Raw genomic sequence first — 25,123 nt, 5'->3', positions numbered from 1 at the left:
TGTTGACCTGTGATTTGGATGGGTGCAGAAAATGAGGTTTTATTTTGCTATTGCGCAATACTGAAAGCAAATGTATTTGTTATTCCTTTACATTTGTGTTCTATTCAGCCTTTCATTGATTATAAAGTTGTGTTTTCATCGGACAGGGTCTTTAAATCTGACAGCTCTAGATATCCGTTACACTTTGTACTCTGGAAACAAAGGCAAACCCTTTTTTCCGAAAAATCATTGAAAGCTTTTCATCCATGTCTAAGCTTAGCTTCTGTCTCTTTCTCTGTAATATTTGACATGAGTAAATACACTAATACAGAACCAATTACAAGTGATCAGCAGGTGGGTTATATGTTCTATTTTTTTCTTTTTTTGTGTGCATCATGCAAACAAGACACTTCAAAGAGGGGTGTGGAGCTGATCAATAATAAAACTTTATTTACAAAAAGCTTTGTCAGTTTGTGCAGAAAATCTCAACGTTTCTGACCTTTTTTTTCCTTCTTTTTTGTAGAAAATTATTTTATTACAACTTCAAAATGATTAAATTAAGATTTTAATTGATTTGACAGAGTTGAAGCAGTAATTAATTTTTATTGGAAATCAGGCTAGCCCTATCCAAACAAGATTGAGCAGAAAGCCAAGATCAGCCAATGCGCGTCCAATTATCCACACAGTATAATAACAAGATGTAGGGCTATTTTTGTTACATGTGCCGTGATGTCATAATACAATGCTCAACAGTGTGATGTCTCAAGGGATCATTTGCATCCCCCCCCCTCTTCCCCTCCCTCTCTCAGCGTGTCCACACACAAAACAATTTATCCCGAAACTCTATAACGATACGTCGTATAAAGAATCATCGTATAAATTCCAGGATGTCCACACACAGGAAACGTCGTCACTAAAGAATCATCGTATAAAATGCCCCCTGTCCACACACAACATTTTCCGTGATTCTTTATAGAGTTTCGCGATAGTGATAAGAGGTCTGGTCTCATTTCGCTCGAGGTCACGTTAAGCCCCGCCCAGTTAGTTACACTAGTTACACTCCCCCTGTCCACACACAACATTTTCCGTGATTAGGCGTGATTCTTTATCGAGTTTCAGTTCGAAACGATGCCCAAACCTGCGTTTCATTAGACTAGTTTCGTTATTCAACGTATCGTTAGTGAGCGTCCACACCTACAATTTTGGTCGTAAAACTATCGCGAAACGGTATCACTATCGCGAAACGGTATAGCTAATCATGATTAGTCACAGAAAATGTTGTGTGTGGACAGGGGGTCTATCTCTCTTTCTCTATCTCTCTCTGACATGTAATTTCCTTGTAATTCAGGGTTACCGTATAGCGGAAGATGTAGGCGACAGAGCAAATCCCATTTTGCTAATTAAGGCTACATGAATGTTCTCCATCCCCAAATAATTATGCTAATTGCATTTGTGCGAATGTACATGTATATTGACTATTCATGTAACCCTACCATGCGAAAATGTGAATATTTTTCTCCAAATCCATGGCTACCGGTATATACATGTATATGCATGGACAATGAAAAGAAACTGTTCGAGCCCTATGAACCGAGCCGATTAGTTGCACATTTGTAAAAGAGTGTAATTACTTTAAGGACATAAATTGATGCCAAACATAGAATTCTGCTTTGAATGAGGAGTAGATGAGTGTCTTAAAGGTAAAGATCAGTTTTGGAAACGCCCTCCTCCAAAAATAGAACGGAAGCTCTTATTACCAATCATGTGAAAGAATATGTTTTGACTAATACGTGATGATACAAATTTTGCTGAGAAACTGCCTACTAATTGATATACTTGGTAAATTATTATATCTATTTGGACCTGATAGATATCGCGCTCGTGTCGGGCACGTGTCGCGTAGTCCTATATACATCTTTCTGTGTACAGTGCTTGTAACTTTAGCAAGACTCGGCCAAATGTCTTATCATTTTGATGATTCCAGAACCTTGCAGTAAACACCAATACTTATATGCTTGATGATCAACATTTCTGATCAATTCCACAACGTTTCTTTCACGATGCAATCGCTTGACCAGAACGGGTCTTTACCTTTAAAACTTAGCCCTATGAACCTGTTGACAACTGAATTCTCTCATTGCCCATAGACTTAATACAGGTACTACCCGGTTCCAGAAAGCAATGGGTTAAGTCTAAAATGAGATAATGATTTTAATAACTTTGCTTCTGAGATGGAAAAAATAAAGGTGTTTCTTCTTCAATGAGGGTATAATTTCATGCCTATGATTACCTGTACAGTGAACTGTAAATTGCATAAATATTGTATGAAAGCGATATGTGCAGGCACATGAATAATACAACACATGGTGGACTGCAATCAAATTGTGTCTGATTAATGCTTCAGTTACTTCGGTCGCCTCTCTGCGCGGCCACATGTTTGCCACATATGCACTTTTGCACAAAAACAATGCTATTTGTATTGCACAGTTTGTAGCATTTTAGGGAAAGGTATGAGCAGGCCAAGAGCTATTGTAATATGTTTTTTATACACTCATTCTATCGTGAGAGACATGCTTCTGTAACATGAGTGTGTTTACATAGAGATGTGACATTTTATAAAAGATTATGAGCTGGTGGTGAGAACATGCTTTTTGTACACCCTCTCGATGGTAAGAGACTGTATGTTACGACAGCACGGTGTGTTTACATAGAGATGGAACATTTTTATGGAGAGCTATGAGCTGGCTATTGAAACATGCTTTTCATACACTTCTGCTATTGTGAGAGACTGCATGTTATTACTGCATAGTGTGTTTACATATAGATATACCGGTATTTCATTTGGGGGATGAGCTGGTGGTGGGAACATGCTTTTTGAACACTCATTCTATTAGAGGATACTGTATGTTACAACAGCATATAGTGTTTACACAGAGATGTAGCGTCTTGGGGAAAGGTATATGCTGATAGTGGAAACATAGTTTTCATATACCGGTACTCATTCTACTATGGGAGACTGTATGTTATGACAGCATGGAGTGTTTACACAGAGATGTAGCGTCTTGGGGAAAGGTATATGCTGATAGTGGAAACATAGTTTCATATACCGGTACTCATTCTACTATGGGAGACTGTATGTTACAACAGCATATAGTGTTTACACAGTGATGTAGCGTCTTGGGGAAAGGTATATGCTGATAGTGGAAACATAGTTTTCATATACCGGTACTCATTCTACTATGGGAGACTGTATGTTATGACAGCATAGAGTGTTCACACAGAGATGTAGCGTCTTGGGGAAAGGTATATGCTGATAGTGGAAACATAGTTTTCATATACCGGTACTCATTCTACTATGGGAGACTGTATGTTATGACAGCATGGAGTGTTCACACAGAGATGTAGCGTCTCAGGGAAAGGTGTGAGCTGGTGGTGGGAACATGCTTTAGTGAGAGCGAGGGAATGTTTGCGTTAGGATGTGATATGTGAGGAGAGGCTGAATATAGCAAACAACGTTGTTTCACTTTCAAATTCCATTTCATAGAATTATGATAATCATATGAACACCCATGTATCTCCTGTATCTTTAAATCACCCCTATCCCCTTTCTTTCTCCCGCTCGCTTTCTATTCCTGTTTCCACCTCTTTCTTCATCATTCTCATTTGTCTATCTGTCTTTTGGTCTCCTTAAACATGTTTATCTTTTCGTCTAGACTTGCCTACAGCTGTCTGCCTATTGTGCCCCCCCCCCCCTTCTCTTTCTCTCTCTCTCTCTCTCTCTATCTCACCCCTCCCCTTCTCCCACCCACTCTTTCTCTCTCTCCCTCCTTCTCTATCAACTCCCAGTCTCTATCTTTCCTATCTCTCTCTCTCTCTCTCTCTCTTCTTCTCTCTCTTTTTTTTTGGGGGGGGGGGGGGTGGGTGGGGTGGGAAGCCTGTCTCTTTCATATTCCACCCTCCCTCTCCTCTCTCTCCCACCCTCTATGTGTATATCACCCCTCTCTTCCCCTTCCAGTCTCTCTCTACCTATCTGTCCTTATTCATACTCTCACTATATCTAAGTCCTACACCCCCTGTCTCTCTCTCTCTATCTCTATATATCTCACCCTCTCGCTTGCCCCCTCTCTCTTCCCCCCTCTCGTTCTCTCTCTCTCTTTCTATATCTTTCTATGTCACCCTCTCTCTTTCTCTATCTATCTATAGCTCTTCTTCTCACACCCTCTCCCCATCTCTCTCTCTCTCTCACACAAACACATACCGGTATACACACAGTCCCTCTATTTATCCCTCTGTTCTCATTCATAGTCTCAATACATCTATCAACATCTCTCTCTCTCTCTCTCTCTCTCTATCCCTCCCCCACAGTATACTCCCACCACACTGCCATGTTGCAGCATGTACTCAATAGAATAAATTGTCTCCTGCATTATTAAACAAGATTAATGAAATTGCATCAACTAATTCACATTATTCAATTATGATACATGTGCCGCTGTGAATCCCATTGTTAAAGCATATCACCTTAATCAGTTGTGCTGCACGAATCGCTCAGTGCCAGGATACATTGTGTGGTTTAGATGTGGAAAACTGTCAAAAGAGCTCCGGTAGAATACAGTGATGACATTAAACTTGCCACAATGCTATCGCACTTTCACTGTGCTGCCAAATTCCCAATGAGCTTTTGCAAACAACCATATTCTCACACTGCTTTAAATTCAGTAGAGTGATTTTTCTGGGGTTTGGAGGTGCCGGGAGAGGGTCTGTCCTTTATCACTACATGTACATGTGACAATAAATTCATGATCAGTTCTTAAATACATGCAGTAAAATAGCTTTTGTTTTTATAATTCAACATTACTTCCTAACAATATATTAGTTGATGTACTTTGTTGATAGTAGCGCTGGACTATAATTGTATCAAGAGTGCTCACGGTTTGAAAAGAAAATCCTTGTAGTACGTCATTACACTGCTGACATCATTACATTGAGTGACTATGGACTTCATGTTCTCACAAGTTGAATGCATACATTAATTAACATGTAAGTTGATAATTACAAGAGCTATCGAGAGAAGGATAAGTGCTTTTCAATCATTTCTCTTCATGATCGTGTCTAATGATATCACATGTAACTGGGTACCAGCATGTTACATCCATCACACGGCCACTCCGGAAAGAAACTGTGTTTCCCGATCACCCCGAATGCTTCACTTGATCAAAGGGTGCGTTCAATCAACAGTTTTTCTACCTAGAAACACGGTTTTCAAAGACGTTTAGTTTAAAACACGGTTGCGTTCAAGCGATTTTTTGTGTGAATGAGCAGTGGCTGGGCTTGAAATGAGCGAGAATCAGCATTGATGAAAAATCGCTTGAACGCACCTATATACAATCCAAAGCGGGAATTTATAGAGCACCACTATCTAGTTGCCCAATCAAAGGTGCTGATTATCGAGACTGACAAATTACAGAATTATCTGTTCATGTTTCATCTGGGAAAGACAAGTAGTGACTAATTGTAAGCAAGGTGGATTAGGTATGTCTTTAGTAATTGGGTTTTGAGAGTAGATCGCAATAGGTCACAACAGGAAAGATACCCCTGCAGAGCTGCCAACCCTGTGCGTCCGAAAAAAGGAACCATGATGGCAAAAAAAAAGGAATTTCAAGCCAAATAAAGGAAATCATTAAAATGAAACTTTCAACCAGGTGCGACATCATCTTATTTTTATATTTTTAAAATTTTGAACAAGAGTTTTCTAGAGCATGATTTTGCATGCTAAAGAGCTCATCCTCTAGCTTTTCTAGAGCTAAACTTCCCTCTCTCTAGTCCTCCGATTTATCTTCACCAATCTCTTCTGACCATGCGTGTAATTATACGAGCCATATTTTGACCCTCATGCATGCATCGCACCCCGGCCGGTCGGTCGGTCGAGCGGAGTTCTTATTCAGCCCGTGAGCGTGGTGTAGGCTTAATTAGCATTTGGATGCTTACTGAAGGTCGCATCGACAAGCACTTGATCAGAAAATGCGTCATTCGAGTCATCCATCACCTTACACATCAACGATCCACTAGACATTTGCAGATGTGAGAGAACATCAGGTGGTCCAGTGGTTTGCTCACCGACTCTCAATTGAGAAGGGATGGGTTCAAATCTTAGTGTAAGGTGACATTTGATGAGAAAGGATGGTCCAGTGGTTCGCTCACTGACTCTCAGTTGAGAAGGGATGGGTTCAAATCTCACTGTCAGATGGCACCTGATGAGAGAATGTAAGGTGGTCCAGTGGTTTGCTCACTGACTCACAATTGAGAAGGGGTGGGTTCAAATCTCACTGTCAGATGGCACTTGATGAGAAAGGATGGTCCAGTGGTTTGCTGAACCGACTCACAGTTGAGAAGGAGTGGGTTCAAATCTCACTGTCAGATGGCAGCTGATGAGAGAGGATGGTCCAGTAGTTTGCTCACTGACTTTTAGTTGAGGTGTGGGTTCAAATCTCACTGTCAGATGGCAGCTGATGAGAGAGGATGGTCCAGTAGTTTGCTCACTGACTTTTAGTTGAGAAGGTGTGGGTTCAAATCTCCATGTCACATGGCAATTGATGAGAGAGAATGTAAGGTGGTCCAGTGGTTTGCTCACCGACTCTCAGTTGAGAAGGGATGGGTTCAAATCTCACTGTCAGATGGGACTTGATGCAAGGTGGTCCAGTGGTTTGCTCACTGACTCAGTTGAAAAAGGGGTGGGTTCAAATCTTACTGTAAGGTGACATTTGATGAGAAAGGATGGTCTAGTGGTTCGCTCACTGACTCTCAGTTGAGAAGGGGTGGGTTCAAATCTCACTGTCAGATGGCACTTGATGAGAAAGGATGGTCCAGTGGTTTGCTGAACCGACTCACATTTGAGAAGGAGTGGGTTCAAATCTCACTGTCAGATGGCAGCTGATGAGAGAGGATGGTCCAGTAGTTTGCTCACTGACTCTCAATTGAGAAGGGGTGGGTTCAAATCTCACTGTCAGATGGCACTTGATGAGAGAGGATGCAAGGTGGTCCAGTGGTTCGCTCACTGACTCTCAATTGAGGAGGGGTGGGTTCAAATCTCAATGTCAGATGGTACTTACAAGGTATCCATTGATCAATATGCATCAACATTGGGCTACCGGTAGACACAATCACCTGACATTCGCAAATTATGTGTCAGGTGGCACTTAATGAGAAAGAATGTCTTTACCCATCATAATGTGCATCATCAATTCATTTGCATTCAATTGCATTTGCATTCATTTGCACTTGCATTCATTTGCACTTGCATTCATTTGCAGTCATTCATTTGTCTTCAGTTGCAGATAAAAATGAATGTTGTGGGTTGGTCTAGTGGTTCATTCCCTTGACACTCAATGGAAACTTTGAAGATTCAAATCTCACAGGTAGCATAACGTGCATTATAATATGAGCTATCCTTGTTGAATCCTTTTAGATGTAAGCTTTAATATGTCACATTCTCAATAAAACATAAATCGGGACAAATAAATTTGTCACATGCTTCAAAATTACAAACCTTGGTATGGTAAAGGTATGAATAATTTAGTTATTAACTGTAGGCCTAACTCAATCTTTAAGAGAACAGTCATTTTACCACGTCTCTTGGGTTGACCTGTACCTTTAAGTACGATGCAGACATGATATGATAACTAATACATCAGTCTAATGCTATGCAAATCAGATCGTACTTTCCATAGGTCAGCTCTGTGTTAGACCTGCAATATTAGCATGCTATATAGGGGATCGGGGCTTGCATTAACGGCATTGGCTGTAAATTGGCATCGCCAGCAACTAATACATGGCATCAATCATTTCGATTCTATCAAAAAAGCTTTGCATACCAACATAATAACAAGATTTTAAAAAGCAGCATTGGATGGATACATAATAGAGGTATCGAGTGAATTTGGAAATTAACAGGAAAAGCGTTTAACAGAATTTCTTTCCATGAATAGAACTGAGCCCTTTCATTGCTTATAAATTCAATATTTCAATATTTTTTGTTAAAGAAGGAGGGGGGGGGGGTATAAAGCCACTGCTGGAATAAAGGATGTAATTTCTCATAAAAATGTCTCTATTCCAATGATTTTATGTGTATTTCCACTGTGAAAATAATAATTTGGTGCAAGGATGTTGTCTGCTGCTACTGCTATATCACTACTACTATAACTTCTACATAATACTAATGAATAATAACTTTGATGATCCCTCTACATTCAAATATCCAAGTGTACGGGTTGTTCTTACCTTCTCCTTTTCGTATGTTCTTTTATCTTTTAATTATTGAATGTTTTTTTTACAAATTGTTTGTTTCTGTGTAATTTGTATATCATGTACTTGTACATATTGTTTTGCATTTTCTTGTTCTTATCTCTGAATGTAGAATTTAATAAATGAAATGAAATGAAATAAAAAGAAGCTATACAAATAGATTCCTCTGCGCTATATTCAAAGGAAACAAAATACCAGGTATTTGCAAACACTGCTATGGAAATGAATATGAAATTATGAATCCTTCCACATTTTTGTTTTTTACAATTAGAAATATGAAAAAATCACTGCAAGGGTACCTTTAATAATCTGACGCAGGTTAAAGCAGGGAAGCGAAACGCGTCGGCCCAGCGTGTGAAATCAATTAAGATGCTATATTGCGAGCGACGACACGTGTACCTAGTTATTACCTTCCAAGGTATATAGCAGATACATACATTAAATCCCTCAAACACTGATCATGTATGCAAACGATGCATACTTCAGTGTGTGAATATTATTTTTCATGTTTTCGTAAAATGATTGAAAGCGTGAAGATGATGCGGCTGATTTCTTGCTGCTGTTAACTGCTAATATGAATTAATTGATTAATCATATCATATACTTTCCTTGCCAGCTAATTCATGGCAAATCATCAACTTTTTGTATTATTATTATTATCATTTTCAACGTTGTTATTATTATTAGTAGTAGTAGTAGTAGTAGTAAAAGTAGAAGTATTAGAGAAATATAGAATAAACTTAATCAAATCAACAACAAAAAAACACAACTATTTATCATGAGAATATTTATCATACCAGGAACTATATCTAGGGATATCAATTCTTGAAATGAAATCCAAGATAGCAGAGAAAAACAAACAGGAAGCATTAAAGACCTAGCCAAATCCAAACAGGATATTCACGTTGAAATATATAAAAACAAAAACAACTACAAGAAGCCAAGAAACTAGCAGTCCTTGCCACATACATCTTAACATCTTACGACTTGTTTCTGGCAGAGCTATTGTGCTTTAAGGGGGAAGTCCATCCTGATATTAATTTGGTTTTAAGAGCAAAAAAAGAGAGGAACCGGTGAGTGGAGGCTTGAGCAAAATCTAGTTAAAAAATAAAGTTATGAATTGGTTAAGTTGTCATTAGGGAAACACAAATAAGCAACACTGTGACGTATCTTGCGAGCTCCTCTCCAAATTGCGCAGTGCAGAAAATGTCCTAAACTTTACGATTCTTAGTTTTTGATGACCGAATAGATTTGATTCATACAGGGGTTCTATAAAAATATATTTGCAATAACTTTATTCAAAGTGCATCCATTTCTGAATTTCAAAAAAAATAAGGAAATTAGCCGTTTCTGTTTTTCTTCTGTTAAGAGAGTTAAAGAGAACATAGATGCTAGAAGGTATAAGGGGGGCATCTTTATCTGCTGATATCAGAGGTGAAAGTCTGACATTGAACTCGGATTAAGGGGTCAGCCAAGTTGGGAAGCGGCAAAAAAGCAATGCCAAGGGAACGAATAATGGTTTCGACGTGACAAGTACGAGGCTCTGTGGCAAACAAGAAAGGAAAAGAAAAACATCCCCTCTTGGAAATATCTGACTTTCATGAGAAAATCTGGAATGAGATGAACACAAAAGGACATTTTGATACTGGTGCTTACAGCCTTAGAGGGATTGAGACAGACTGGGAAGCGTGAGAGAGAGAGAGAGAGAGAGAGAGAGAGAGAGAAAGGGGGAGGGAGGGAGGGGGAAAAGGGAGGCAAGAGGAAGGGAGGGGAGAGAGAGGGGAAGGGAGGGGAAGGGAGGGGAAGGGAGGGGAGAGAGAGGGAGAGAGAGAGGGGGGAGGAGAGGAGGTGGCAAATTGAGAGGGGGAAAAAGCAGGGAGGATGGGTTGGGTTTTAAAAGGAAGATAGAGAAGACAGTGATAATAAGCAAAGAAAGGGATACAAAAATATTAGGAATCTGATACATATAATCATAAATCATCCAGAGAAAGTGAAAGATGTCTATATAAACAACAAGACAGGGACAAGGAGAAAGTGAGAGAGAGGGAGAGAGAGAGAGAGAGATAGTGACATAGAGACAGACAGAGAGGGTCAGAGAGAGACAGAGAAAGAGAGAGAGAGAGGAATAAATAGAGAGGCATTCATGAAATCTTGGAAAAAGTGTAAGAGTGCAAAAAGATATAGGGGGTGATACAAGGAAATATGCAGAAGAAACTCAAGAAAGCAGAGTACTTCAAAAATGTCCCTCCCCCCCCCCCTTTCTCTAGAGGTAAATCTCCCAAAACATTAAAAAATTGCAGAACATGAATAAGATATCACCTACATGTGAAATGATGCCCGTTTTTAGTCCAAGTACTCCGAAACCAAATCCCCTTTCCAAGGAAGTAGATAAGACGGATAAAAGTTAACATGATATGCCCATGAGATTCAGATATTATGCTCACGTCCTGGTCTCCTACATGATAGTATGTGACACGCGATTGGACCAACATGGTGGAATAAATATATTAAAGGATACCTATCAACATCAAAATAATTACAACATAATTTCCATATTTTTGGAAGAAATATTTTGATTGATTAAAAGGCTTCGTTGATTTCTTTTAAAAAACACAAATGTATTCATAGGACTGACGATCGCCTGTCTGATTATCAAGATATTTATGATTGGAATTTGATTCAAAAATCGTTTTCCCGACTGTTTTATACCACTACAATCTATTGGGGAAAGTGAGTATGGTAAAACCGGTCACTCAAAGATGTTTACTTTTATGAGGCACTTCATGATAATTTTTGCAATGATTATCATTGCAGCATGAGCTAAATCCAGGATTTTGTTTCAGAATCTGAGACAAAGTTACCAGATCCCTTTAAGAGCCAATGATCTTTTTTAAGGTGATCCTTTAACTGCTGTAAAATGATATCCTGTATGAAATGCACCTGCCTGTGGGAGCATTAAGATCAGGCACTTGTGAGAAACATTGCTATGTCAAGAACACAGGTGTAATGTAAACACACAGGGGTCGCTGTAAGGTCAAGGGGAAGAATAGGGGTCAAAGGTCACATCAGGTGTACTTGAATGTTGAGATGAATCAGACCCCCGTTATTATGACATGACTGATCTAGGGAAAACTAACAGAATTAAAAGGAGTGCGGATGTATGTAAAGTTTCTCTCCTACGAAATCAGATGATAATAAGTTGATAGATTGGTACAAGGATTGTTCAAATTATAGTTTATACCTTTTTTCAGAACCACGCTGGGTTGCACTCTTGGTCAATATGTCTTCTCTATCCCCACCCCCCCCCCAACCAAACAAAAGCACATGTATACCCATACCCATTCTCTCTCTCACTCTCTCTCTCTCTCTCTACTCCTCCCTCTTGCAAATGCCCTTCTTCTCCTTTTATCACACCTGTTATCTCGCTCTCCACCTCCTGTTCTGTCTCTGCATCTCTCCCTCCCTCTCTCTCTCTCTCTCTCTCTCTCTCTCCCTTTATTACAAGTATACCCATCCTCCACATACAGCATCATCACCTTCTCCTGAGCTCCGATTTCCCGAGGGATACCCGCCCCAATTTGTAGAGATGATGTTGAGGTAAGAGTTCTCTTCCTCTTCCATCTTCTCTATCCCCCCCCCCTCCCCCGCCCCTGACTCTGTCTGTCTTTCCATGTTCCATATCTTCTCTCTAAACATAGAGCATCAACTTCCTTTTCTATCCCTCCTCCTCTGTATATCCTGGTTTCCATTATCTATCCTCCATCTCCCCACTCCCACCTCTGTCTCTCTCTCTCTCTCTCCCCCTCTCTCTCTCTCTCTCTCTCTTTATATATCTCTCTCTCTCCGTCTCTCTCACCATCTCTCTCTCTCTCTACCTTTCTAATTCTTTCAACACATAGAGCATCAACTCCTCCTCTGCATCTCCTGGTTTCCACTCCCTATCCTCCATCTCCCCCCCCCCCCCTCCCCCTCTCTCTATCTGTCTCTCTGTGTGTGTGTGTCTCTCTCTCTCTCTCTCACCCCCTTCTCTTCCTCTCTCTCTCTCTCTCACCATCTCTCTCTCTCTACCTTTCTAATTCTTTCTACACATAGAGCATCAACTCTTCCTCTGCATCTCCTGGTTTCCATTCCCTATCCTCCATCTCCCCACCCCCCTCTCTCTCTCTCTCTCTCTCTCTCTCTCTCTCTCTTTCTAATTGCACATATATCTATATCTATCTTTTCCAGTCTCCTTTCATCATTTCACCTTATCTTCCTTCTCTGTATCTCATGTCTTTCCTTGCCACTTTGGATCATGCACACACTCTCTCTCTCTCTCTCTCTCTCTCTCTCTCTCTCTCTCTCTCACACACCATCTCTCTACTTTTCTAATTGCACATGCATCTATCTTCACCCCTCCCTGCTCATCATTTCACCTTCTCTCCCTTCTCCTCTGTATCTCCTGTCTTTCCTTGCCCATTTGGATCGCACACGCGCGCTCTCTCTCTCTCTCTCTGTCTCTGTCTCACTGTCTCTTTTCTCATCTCTCTCTCTCTCTCCCTCTCTCTAATTTCTAATCTCTCACTCCCTCTCTCTCTCTCTCTTGCTCTTTTCTCATCTCTCTTGTCACCATCCCACTATCATCTGATTTCCCTCGGGACCCCCATCCCACTTTGCAGAGATGATGCAGAGGTGTCAGAGTGATGACTGGCGTACTATCGCCATGGTAACCACCGGTAAACTTGATACCTCCCATGTAATAAGTGACCCAGAATGAGCGATATGCGAATATATTAATTTCTTCCATTTCTATTATCATCTCTTATCTTCCCTTTCTACCCCTACCCCCCTCTTTTTCTTTCTCTCCCTTTTTCGTTCTCTTTTTATTTCTCTTATTTTCTCTCTCTCTCTCTCTCTCTCTCTCAATACAATTTTATGTGTGTATGTGTTTCCCTAAATGGTAAAAAGATATCACAAACGAGAGGTATATGTGAATACATGAATACCTGACTTGTGTATTTTAATATCATCTTTTGTTTTCCTTTTCATCTCTTCTGTCTCTCTCTCTCTCCCTCTCAGTCTCTCTCTCTCTCTCTCACTCTCTCTATCTCTTTCTCTATCTCTCTCTCAATCTCTCTCTTCTATTCCTGTATTATACATGCAGGCTTATTTTCACCTATTTTCTCTGTACCAAAGATCTTCACCCGATATCCGGATGTCTCTCTCTGCTGCCTCTTATTCCTCCTCCTAATTTACAACCATCGATCATAAATGCAGAATTTCATTATTACTATTACTTCTCAATTGATGCAACCCCCATAGACTTTAAAGGAAATGTAAGGCTGTAGTAAAACATTAACAGTAATATTTTACCGCTGGTCCATCCGTAGAGTATAAAACACGCTTGCTTACAATATATTTTATCACCTGAAGTGTAGCAGCGGCACACGAAACGTCATGATCTTTTAGGTCCCTTGTTGACCATACATTGAGAGACAAACGAATGTCACTAGCGATATTATTTTTGAAACAGTAATATTATTAGTAACTATGAACAAGACAATAATACTTAAAATGCATTCATAAACAAATGGTAAAATGATACTATGTTCAACATTAATTATGATTGGGAAGCCCATATTAACAATGCCTTTTACTGAAAATTGGTATAAGGCATCGCACAAGAGTAAAATAGCATCCAAGCTGGGTATAGTGTATGGCACTACCATCTGTGATATCATGTACAATAATGGATGCATCCATTACTAGAGCGAGTCCATACACCTTACAGGTGATCAATTACTATAAGGCAGTGACGTAGTTACATCTGGGTATGAGGCCCCCCCCCCCCCCCCCACCACCACCACCATGACACCAGCCCCCCCCCCCCCCTCAATCATAGAACCCATGTGCAATGTTATTGATATGAGGTGCTCTTGAAAAAAGAGAAGTATGATAACATTTCTACACTGCCACTGTGATGAGGGATGCCTTCTGATTTGAGACTCTAATGTTAACTGTCTCCATCCTTTCTTCTTCTTTCTCCATCTTATTCTCATTCTTCTCAACCTCCCCATTTCCTACATCTTGTTCTTCTCTTTTTTATTCTTATTCTCCTCCTCTACTTCCTTCCCTTCTTCATTTTCTTCTCCCTTTTCTTTGTCCGTTCTTCTTCTCCTTTTCCTTCTATCTTCTTCTTCTCTCTTGTTCTCATTTTCCTTCTTTCTTCTTCTTCTCTCTTTTTTCCTCCTCATCCTCCTTCATCTTCTTCTTCTCCTCTGTCTTCTGTCTTCTTCTTCATCATCTTCTTCTTCTCCTTCTCAACCTTTTCTTGAAAAATAGTCATGTCTTTCTCTTTAAACACCTTTCTGTTCACTTTCAATAGATGCCTGCCTGAGGTTTTGTTATGTTGTCCATCTCTATTTCCTTCTCCCTCTCTCATCCACCCCATCACTGTCTGTCTGTCTCTCTCTCTCTTTCTCTCTCATCCACGCCATCTATGTCTGTCTATAGCTATCTCTCTTAATTTCTCTCTCTTTCTCTCTTTTTTCCCTCTCTCTCTCTCTCTCTCTCTCTCTCTCTCTCTCTCTCGTCCACCTTTATATCTGTCTGTCTAGCTATCTCTCTCTCTCTCTCTCTCTCTCTCTCTCTCTCTTGTCCCTGCTTCCTCTCTCCCCTCTCTCTCTCTCTCTCTCTCTCTCTGTTTATACATGTCCCCCTTCCACAGTTCTTTCTCTCTTTTCTTACCCTTCCAATCGCATCTTACCCACTCCCCTCCCAATCCCTCACGCAGACAAGAATGCCCTTCAGAGGATGACTAAAGATCCTCGAGAAATGCGAGAAATATGAGAAAATGGGTCCGTGAGATTCAGAGAATGTGCCTGCGTTGAGAGATGCTCTCTACACTCACTTCAGCCGTCCAAACACTTTCACTCTGCCCATCTCAAGAATATGTGGACTATAGTCGTTCAGACACAAGGAAGAAACAAAATACAGGAGCAGCAGGGAATGCAGCTTCCTCTGCCCCTTTGCATAACATTTACCATTGATAGTAAATTTACCATTTACCTTGCTGTTAAAGGTAAAGACCAATTATGGTCATGCGATTGCATTGTGAAAGAAACGTTGTGGAATCGATCAGAAAAGCTTGATCATCTAGCATCTAGCATCTGCAAGGTTCTGGAATCATCAAAATGATAAGAAATTTGGCCCATTCTTCGTAAAGTTACAAGCACTATACACAGAAAGATGTATATGGGACTACCCTATATCTCTCACAGACCATGAGAGAAACAAATTTACCAAATATATGAATTAGTAGGCGGTTTCCCGGCAAATTTTTTATCATCATGTATTAGTCAAAACATATTCTTTCACATGATTGGTAATGAGAGCTTCCATTTTATTTTTTGAAATTGGGGCATTTCCAATACTGGTCTTTACCTTTAATGGTAACTACCATTGTGGCAACATCACTCAACAGCCAATCAAAATAATGTTTCCATGGAAGTTACCATTAATGGCAAAGTTATCCTTCAATGGTTTTATGTTTTATGCAAAAAGGGCATTGAGAGGCTAGCTCAACAAAAGTAAAAAAGGCCTCGGAGGAAAATAAACAAACTAACAAACAAAGAAACAATTTCATAACATTTTCACAAGAAACTGAAAGTTACATATTTTCTACAGGGCTAGAAAACTAAAGAGAGCAAAGTGGTATGCTGTTTGTTGATATATAGATGCAATCACTGTAAGAAAAACATTTTCTTTGAACGGAAGTTGCAAATACTTCATTTCTCTGAATTCTAAACTTCAAATTAGTCTGCTCTAACACCAGCAATTAATACGCACACCAAAACAAATTATAGGAACATTAGAAACAAATTACTTTTGACATTTACTACACAAGGTTGTAGGTTTCAAATACATGTATTAGCTAAAGGCTTATATCCTTAACTACCATCAAGAGTTATCTCTATCAAATTCACCCCATATTGAAACTTGATATTAAAAAAATCATTCTATCTTCCAGCAAAGTCAAAGTCAAATATTATGTCATAATTTTAAGACTAAGTCTTGAATATGTAAAGACATAGCCTTTATTATTTTAATACCTGTCAGTACTTATCTACATCTTTAATACATTTTTCTAGATCTTTTATCCTATCGCTGTGTGATGTTAGCATTGTCATTTAGTTATAATGCTTTTGGATTTTGCTGTTTGTATTATAATGTAAATATCTGAATACTTTGTAGAAAAAGACAATATAAACCTTGAGCTGCATGCCATGTTTTTTTTTTAATGAACCAGTTCAAAAGTCTAAAGTAGCGCTCACTATCCAACTGTTGCACATGTGTATCTTATGAGTGTTTCACAATCCATTTCATCAATATGCATCGCCAAGCGAGGGACATTGATTTTTGTCTACCAACTGGTGAGGGGGGAGGGGCATTTCTTACTGTCGTGTTGCAGACAGTCATCGTGAGTCACACTAAGGATTCTCTCCTTCGTTATACGCTCTTAAAGAGCTCATGTCACAATTAATTTGCCTGCTAAACTAAACCAGGTTTAACTCTATAAATTGAATTAATCCATAATTTGTTTATCTCCATGCACAATATGTAAATGTTATCCTTTTTCTTTGCTACATCCCCCCTCTCTCTCTCTCTCTCTCTCTTCTCTCTCTCTTTTCTCTCTCTCTCTCTTTTCTCTCTCTCCCTCTGCCTAACAACAAAGCCCTGCATCACTTAAAGGAGAAGACCACCATAATAAATGACTGGTTTTTTGTACAGATTTACCATAATAATGTATTTCCAAATTGTGATTTAATATAGTAACCCATGCATCAAACTTAACCAGTAGAACCATTTAACATAATACATTTCTAAATTGTGTGATTGCATCTAAAAAGCCATAATAATCCCTGCATACAATAATGACCAGTACAACTGCATACCACAATTCCAACCCGTGTTATAGCTAGCACAGCTTGTGCATCATATTAAAGCTTATCTGCCATAGTTTACAGGAGGGATTAGACCGCCCTGCAAGGTCACTGGACAGGTGGTTATCTCATCAACTCAGCTCTCAGTTAACATAAGAAAAAGAGCATCATGGGGGACCAATGGTCACCGATTAGGCATTGTTTGTTATATAGAGGGCGCAAGTAGCTACAAGTAGTGCAGTGGGCCTTTAAACTAGTAAATCCACTTACCATAATATGATGTCAAACTGTGTCTTAAAAATAATCCTTGTATTCCTCTGCAAACTCACAGATGACACCACTCCAGCATCAAATCAAATACCTCCTCTTGAGGAACATCTACAGGTCTCCTCCTCTCCGCCTCTCAGATAACCTAACCCAGCGAGTAGCAACCACAGCTCTCTCCAATCTCCTGCTCACGACCCCCTCATCCGTTCACTCCTGCAACGCACTCCTAGTTACCAGCAGTGGTTAGGAGCGATGCACGTACGTACGCTCTGTGACACTTTGTAATGCTGTAATGCTATTACTCCCTATCCTACCGGCTACTTGCTGTATTGGCTGAGTGCACAACTGTGTGCTGTCTAGCTAGTCTCCTTCCCAGTATGCAGCCGTTTTTATCTTCATAGACTTACTTCAGGAGTTTTGTTCTCTCTCTCTCTCTCTCTCTCTCTCTCTCTCTCCCTTTGCCTCCCTCTCTCTCTCTCTCTCTCTATCTCTCTATCTATCTCCGCTGTCTCTCTCTCTCTCTATCTCTCTTTCTATCTCTCTCTCTCTGTCTGTTGTCTGTAAATGGTTTCCCTCTTCATGTCAGGTGAGCAGATGAAATTCATACTCATTATGTAGCCTTGTAGTCTCCACTCTCCAACCTTCATATTTTTATATTTTTGTTTTTCCCAGTCCCCTTTCTCTCTCTCCATCTCTTTCTCCTTCTCTCTTTAATTTTTCTCTTTTTTTAATCTTTCTCTTTCTCTCTTTGTTTCCTTTCTCTTTCTCTCTTTTTCTTTCTATTTCTATCTCATCCTTTTCTTCTCTCTCTCTCTCTCTGTCTCTCTCTCTCTCTCTCTCTCTCTCTCTCTGTCTCTCTCTCTCTCCCTCTCTCTTTCTAATTTTGGCTCAGAACAATTAGCCTACATGTCAATTTGTCTGTCTCCATATTAACTGCTTCACAATCATATCTTATACCAAACAAAATATTAAAATGGGCTAATACATGTATTTATTAATATTGATAATGTGCCCAAAAGCCTACACTTCATTAGGTCCGTGGGAACATAGCACAGACCGAGACTTGAATCTGCGATCTATATATTTGCTCAATGGGTGAAATGAACCTTGAAATCATGTACAACGTTCAATCATTTTACACAATCATAATGGGGAAATGCTTCAGAGATCCGCAATGTACACAGAGACACAGATCATGAATCTATTTCTATTATTACATTGCAGAATCCTGTGTATTTGAACTTGTGAAGACAGGATAGGGTTGAAAAGGACCAGGGGGGGGGGGGTGTTTCACAAAAATCCCAAGTTGAACTTTGATCTCCAAGTTGGACTTAACAATTATGGAAAGCCGTTAGCACCTTTGAAAATATTTGTCTAAAATTATTCTAAAAGGCATAAAATGTTGATTCAAATCATTCATATTTTTAAATATCATGGGAAAGTTCATGTTCTTGATGTGAAATTTATGGAAAATCTAAAATACTTGAATTTTCACTTTTGAATATATTTTATTTCAAGGCTACAAATGGCTCTCCATAATTTTTAAGTCCAACTTAGAGATAAGTTCAACTTAGGATCTTTGTGAAACACTCCCCTGTATACAGACAGAGAAAGAGGGTAGAGTGTGCTATGGAAATCAACATTCAGGACAATGTTTGGATATTTACATATTACAGGGTAAATGCCAGAGAGACCTATTATGAACACAGTATACATAAATGCACATAAATTTGTGTCCACTATACCAGGGAGCATATGACTCCTGTACAGTACTGGTACATTTTAAAGGCCCACTGCACTACTTGGAGCTACTTGCGCCCTCTATATAACAAACAATGCCTAATCGGTGACCATTGGTCCCCCATGTTCCTCTTTTTCTTATGTTAACTGAGAGCTGAGTTGATGAGATAACCACCTGTCCAGTGACCTTGCAGGGCAGTCTAATCCCTCCTGTAAACTACGTCAGATAAGCTTTAAAAGGAGAGGGTCGTGTTTATTACATTAATCAGAGGGATCCAAGTTAATTAGTGGATAAAGCAGTCCTGAAACTAGTCTTAGGCCTATTTAAGAGGGACATACAAGTACTACTCTACATACACAAAAAGTCAATGTATATACAAATTATGTAAGTACAGATTTAGATTTAATAAGTAGTTACAGCTGCCAGCTGTAATACAGTCAAACCTGCTTTAGTGACCACCTGTCTACAAAGACCACCTGTCTACAAAAGCAACATTTATTGTTTCCCTTGAAAAATGTTTCTCATTGAATCATGTACCAAAGGAACCTGTCTACAAAGATCACCTTTCTACAAAGGCCACATTTTGTGTTTCCCTTGAACGGTTGTTATAGACAGGTTTGACTATTTTGTCAATTAAGACTATCCATAGACTACACTCTATTTGATACAAGTTTAAAAGCTTTTATGCATTTAGGCCTATAACACAAAACACTGTGTAAGACATTCACTATGAACATGACGGACAAAGAAAGAAAGAGGACAAAATATACAGTTCCTCATTCTACCCTCAACAATTGCTGTGGTAGACAAAGGAACATCCCTTCACTGCCATTATGTAACTAGATGGAATTTTGACTGCGCGCAGTCGAAAATGATGCCTCCGCCATAGAGCAATTTAAACAAGTTTGGAGTTTAAATCTCCAGTGGTTCTTGAGATATCATGATAACAATCTCAATGTATGGAATTTCATAAGTTGACCTCTGTGACCCTTGACCTTTGACCTACGTGCTCCAAAATCTAATCAGATTGTCTTCCTATGGTGATACACACTATCATTAAGTTTGAAGTTTAAATCTCCAGTGGTTCTTGAGATATTATGATAACAATCTCAATGTATGGAATTTCATAAGTTGACCTCTGTGACCCTTGACCTTTGACCTACGTGCTCCAAAATCTACTCAGATCGTCTTCCTATGGTGATACATACTATCCTTAAGTTTGAAGTTTTTACATCTCCAGTGGTTCTTGAGATATCATGATAACAATCTCAATGTATGGAATTTCATAAGTTGACCTCTATGACCCTTGACCTTTGACCTACGTGCTCCAAAATGTAATCAGATTGTTTTCCTATAGTGATACACACTATCACTAAGTTTGAAGTTTAAATCTCCAGTGGTTCTTGAGATATCATGATAACAATCTCAATGTATGGAATTTCATAAGTTGACCTCTGTGACCCTTGACCTTTGACATACGTGCTCCAAAATCTAATCAGATCGTCTTCCTATGGTGATACATACTATCCTTAAGTTTGAAGTTTAAATCTCAAATGGTTCTTGAGATATCGCGCTAACAAACTCAATACAAGGAATTTCATAAGTTGACCTCTGTGACCTGTGACCTTTGACCTACATACTCCAAAATCTAATCAGATCGTCTTCCTATGGTGATAAATACTATTCCCGAGTCTTAAGTTTAAATCTTAAATGGTTCTTGAGATATTGTGATAACGGTCAAACGGGACGGACGTACGGACGGACGGACGTACGGACGGACAACCCGAAAACATGATGCCTCCGGCACCACCTTCGGTGGCGGAGGCATAAAAATCTTTAGAACAGGTGTCACATGCATATTCACCTGTTCTACACATTTTTACATAATAGCAGTGAAGGGATGTTCCTTTGTCTACCACAGCCATTGTTGAGGGTAGAATGAGGAACTATATATTTTGTCCTCTTTCTTTGTCCGTCATGTTCATAGTGATTTGAACTATGAAGACACAACTCAGAAGCACTAGAAGCCTGTACAGACAAAAGTACACATTGAAAATAGAAAGTAATTTGTATCTCCAAGACTCACGCCAGCTGCATCCAAGTGGAGAAGGAAAAACAGACCTTCAATATCCGAGAAGTGAAATCTCATTTTGGGTGAATTACAACTAATGACATTTATAGAAGGGGAAACCAATTTGAGGTTGTGTTTTGTTATAGATCCACTGCCCAGATATCACTCTCACTAGCTTTAAAAATATAGGGCAGATGGACCTAGTCTTGGAATGCAGACCCTAAAGGGAATTTAAATGAAAAAGATATTTTTAATTTTGTTATTGTGGAATAATCCAAGACTTGATTGCCAATGTCTGGTAGAAACAAGGTACCTAACAAGCAAGCAATACAAGGCTACATATTGACTCTAAATTTGTTTCATTTTGTTTTTGTTTTGCTTTTTTGATCTGTTCTGATTTTTTTGCCTCAGCAAATTATTCTATTATCTTCTACATTCAATGTAGCCTTTTAGAGTGTATCCACAAGTAGTATAATAACAAATAAAAGAGAAAAGGTAGAGGTGCAGGAAGATAAATAATAAATATAACAAATAAAATAATAAACAGGAATGCAAATAAAAGAAGGAAGGAAATTATATATCTTCAAGAGGAAGCTTCATAGGAAAGGGGAAGAAATGCTTCAAAATATAGTCAAATTGCTTATATGCATTTAAAATATGTGTACATGTACACATAATTAACATAACATGTGCAAATATTCTTTGCGTTGATGCAAGAAAGTCAATTACGAAGTAAATGTGCCATCCCCGAACTTCCCTATCCCACTCATCATTAAAAAATACATGTATCGCATCAAGAGTTTATGAGCTTGAATTTGCCTATTAAAATTCACTCTTTGTTCCCTTGTGGTGTACATAACAAGTAATCTTTTTTCCTGATACATTGCAATGCTGTCTCAGTTGTTTCTAATAGTTGTTATTTATTAAAGGCATCGTTTAACAATATTAAATCTGAGATGCATGGCCCTATATGTTATCAGTGTCTGTGATATGGTATAATATTGAGGCCCTAAAAAAATTGCACTTCAAAATGATCATGAAGTGCCTCAAAAAAGTAAAAATCTTTGAGTGACCGGTTTTACCTTACTCATTTTTCCCAATAGACTGCAGTGTTATAAAAAGGAAAACAAAAAATGAAATTTGGATTTCCAATCATAAATATCTTGATAATCAGACAGGCGATCGGCTTGTAAAAGTCATTGGTTTTCTGACTGACCTAACGGTTTATAATTGTGATTGCAGTATGAGCTAAATCCAGGATATTGTTTCAGAATCTGAGGCAAAGTTACAGGATCCCTTTAAAGATCCATTATCATGGGGTCTGTTCCTAAGACTAAGAGAGTTGAAGATGTGCTTTATTTCACTTTCACCTCCCATTGTGACATCATTGAAGAGTGTCATGTTGTTCCCATAGTAACATCTGTCCCAGTTTATTACATGTGAAGAAAATCAACCCCTTCTGTGACACGAGGATTCAGAACAATTATCCTAAAGTAACTCTCAAGAGTCAAATTTCACAGCTTTTAAAAGTCTTTGTCTCATTGTCATATTCAACTTTGGGTACATGCACCCTTCAAGGAAACAGTTGTAACAGTGATTCTAGTTAAAGGTTAAGGCCAGTTTTGGAAACGACCCCCTCTCAAAAAATGAAGTGGAAGCTCTTATTACTAATCATGTGAAAGAATATGTTTTGACTAATACGTGATGATACAAATTTCGCCGAGAAGCCGCCTACTAATTGATATATTTGGTAAATTAGTATATCTATTTGGACCTGATAGATATCACGCGAGTGTCCAGACGGGTCGCGTAGTCCCATATACATCTTTCTGTGTACAGTGATTGTAACTTTACCAAGACTGGGCCATATTTCTTATCATTTTGATAATTCCAGAACCTTGCAGTACACACCAATACTTATTTTGCTAGATGATCAACCTTTCCTGATCGATTCCACAACGTTTCTTTCACAATGCAATCGCATGACTAGAACTGATCTTTATCTTTAATAACAAAAAACATAGCCATTTTACTTCTAATCCTTCATGTAATCATAGTGGAACATCAATGGTGTTGGACAGGATTTCCTGCTCTGGCCCAGTGTTTGGAAGGGATTCAAAATCCATTCCTTTGCTCTTGTTCCTCCTAAAGTTTTAAATCAACTTTTGTCTTCCTTCTTGTTATGATTGCGCTTCCAAACTGGAATGTACTTCATCAAGCGGTAGAGACAAAATAACTGACGGTAGGTAAGAGGCAGGTAACCATGGTAACCAGAAAATGTGCCACAAGAATTTAACATGAAACCATGTGCTCCACTGTTCTCCATCTTATAAATGCATTGGCAGCAGGTGCAGCCGGCACTTAAAGGTAATACAAAGTTTTGGGAAATTTTCAAAATTGGGTGGATGGTGATTCTTTACAATTTTGATATATTTGGATGCCCCTGCGGATGTATTATAAGCACTAGAAAATTTAGCCCCTAAAAAGTCTTCTGCTTTCGAGAAAAATGTAATATAAAAATTTACCGGTGCTCCCGGTAAATTTTGATAAATTTCGAATAGCGCCTACGGCCGTACAACAGTAGCTGCGACCATGAAAATCTCAGAATATGTAGTTTTGATATATAATTTCAAAACGGGAATAGCTAATTGGTCGATTTCAGTCAAGAACCATTGTTTCATAGCTTAATTGATATCTTGACCTTGAGAGGGAGCTATACAACAGAAAAAGTTTATTATTTACAATTAAATAATTTTCGACTCGATTTCAACCGCGACAACGATCACTGAATATTGTGGGATCACATATGCTTCTAATATGTTCATTTGAACCAAATTCATGAACCCATACCAAAACTTTGTATTACCTTTAACACATACAGTTAACAAACAAAATGTTGTACAACCTTAAAGATGAAGTTGAGTTCTGATCATGCGATTGCATTGTGAAAGTAGCGGTGTGGAACCGACCAGAAAAGGTTGATCATCTAGCATGTGTGTATTGCAAGGTTCTGGAATCATCAAAATGATAAGAAATTTGGCCAAGTCTTGGTAAAGTTACAAACACTTGCACAGAAAGATGTATATGGGACTACACGAACACGTGGCGTAAAAAGCCGGCCCCCCCCCCTCGATTTTTACGATGTTACATGCATATTTAGAATATGAAGGCATTTGAAGAGCCATGCTTTTCAGGGAACATGTCTTAACTGATGTTCTTCCACACTTGCATAATAAGAATGAGTAATGCTCACAAATTATTTTTCACCTCTTCCCAGAACTCAACCTTCTCTTTAATACCAAGCTTTGTAATTTCATGCAAACAAAATAATTCGCCCCAATTTCGGTTTCTTGAGAATGTGACATTTGTGGCAGTTTCTGCACCATATCTGAATACAAATAGGATTTACATGTTACATGTGAACCAGACCTTTGTACGGGTTGCTAAGAAATATTTTCTATCCCTATACCACTCCTCCTGCTAGTCAATGGCCTTGGCTCAGTTTCAAAAACAATCTCTGGGCCCATTCATATCGCAGAAAAACCAATTTGGACCAACATCTTTCTCTTGTTTTACTTAAACTACTATTTACACTACTTGAAGAAAAAAAAACATTACAAATCCATAATTTACATGTGACTGCCAAAACTGGTGGACTTTCGATCATTGTTTAAAAAATACACAATCCAGATTCCAGAGATAGGTATTTCCATTCAAGTTTTGTATGTGTTTATGTGTAGTTGCCTGGCAACATCTGACACAACTCTGCAATGTGATTAAACCAATGGTTTTTGCTTGAGGTGTGAATGACCCCTTTCATCAATAAGGTGTTGAACCCAGGGA

General features: G+C 38.9%; 1 protein-coding gene across 1 annotated transcript in view; it reads right to left on the bottom strand.

Annotated features, from left to right (window-relative positions):
- Positions 1-17,917, bottom strand: part of LOC584058 (double-stranded RNA-specific adenosine deaminase) — a 33,411-nt gene extending 15,494 nt beyond the window's left edge. The window contains exon 1 of the mRNA XM_030993340.1: positions 17,472-17,917. Within this exon, the coding sequence (XP_030849200.1) occupies positions 17,472-17,474 (3 nt within the window). The 5' untranslated portion in view covers positions 17,475-17,917. The remainder of the gene's footprint in view (positions 1-17,471) is intronic.
- Between the last annotated feature and the right edge of the window lie 7,206 nt (positions 17,918-25,123).

The sequence above is a fragment of the Strongylocentrotus purpuratus genome, unplaced genomic scaffold (genome assembly GCF_000002235.5).
Source record: "Strongylocentrotus purpuratus isolate Spur 01 unplaced genomic scaffold, Spur_5.0 spur5_scaffold_20, whole genome shotgun sequence".
Classification (NCBI taxonomy): domain Eukaryota; kingdom Metazoa; phylum Echinodermata; class Echinoidea; order Camarodonta; family Strongylocentrotidae; genus Strongylocentrotus; species Strongylocentrotus purpuratus.
This window is presented reverse-complemented; position numbering and strand designations above follow the sequence as displayed.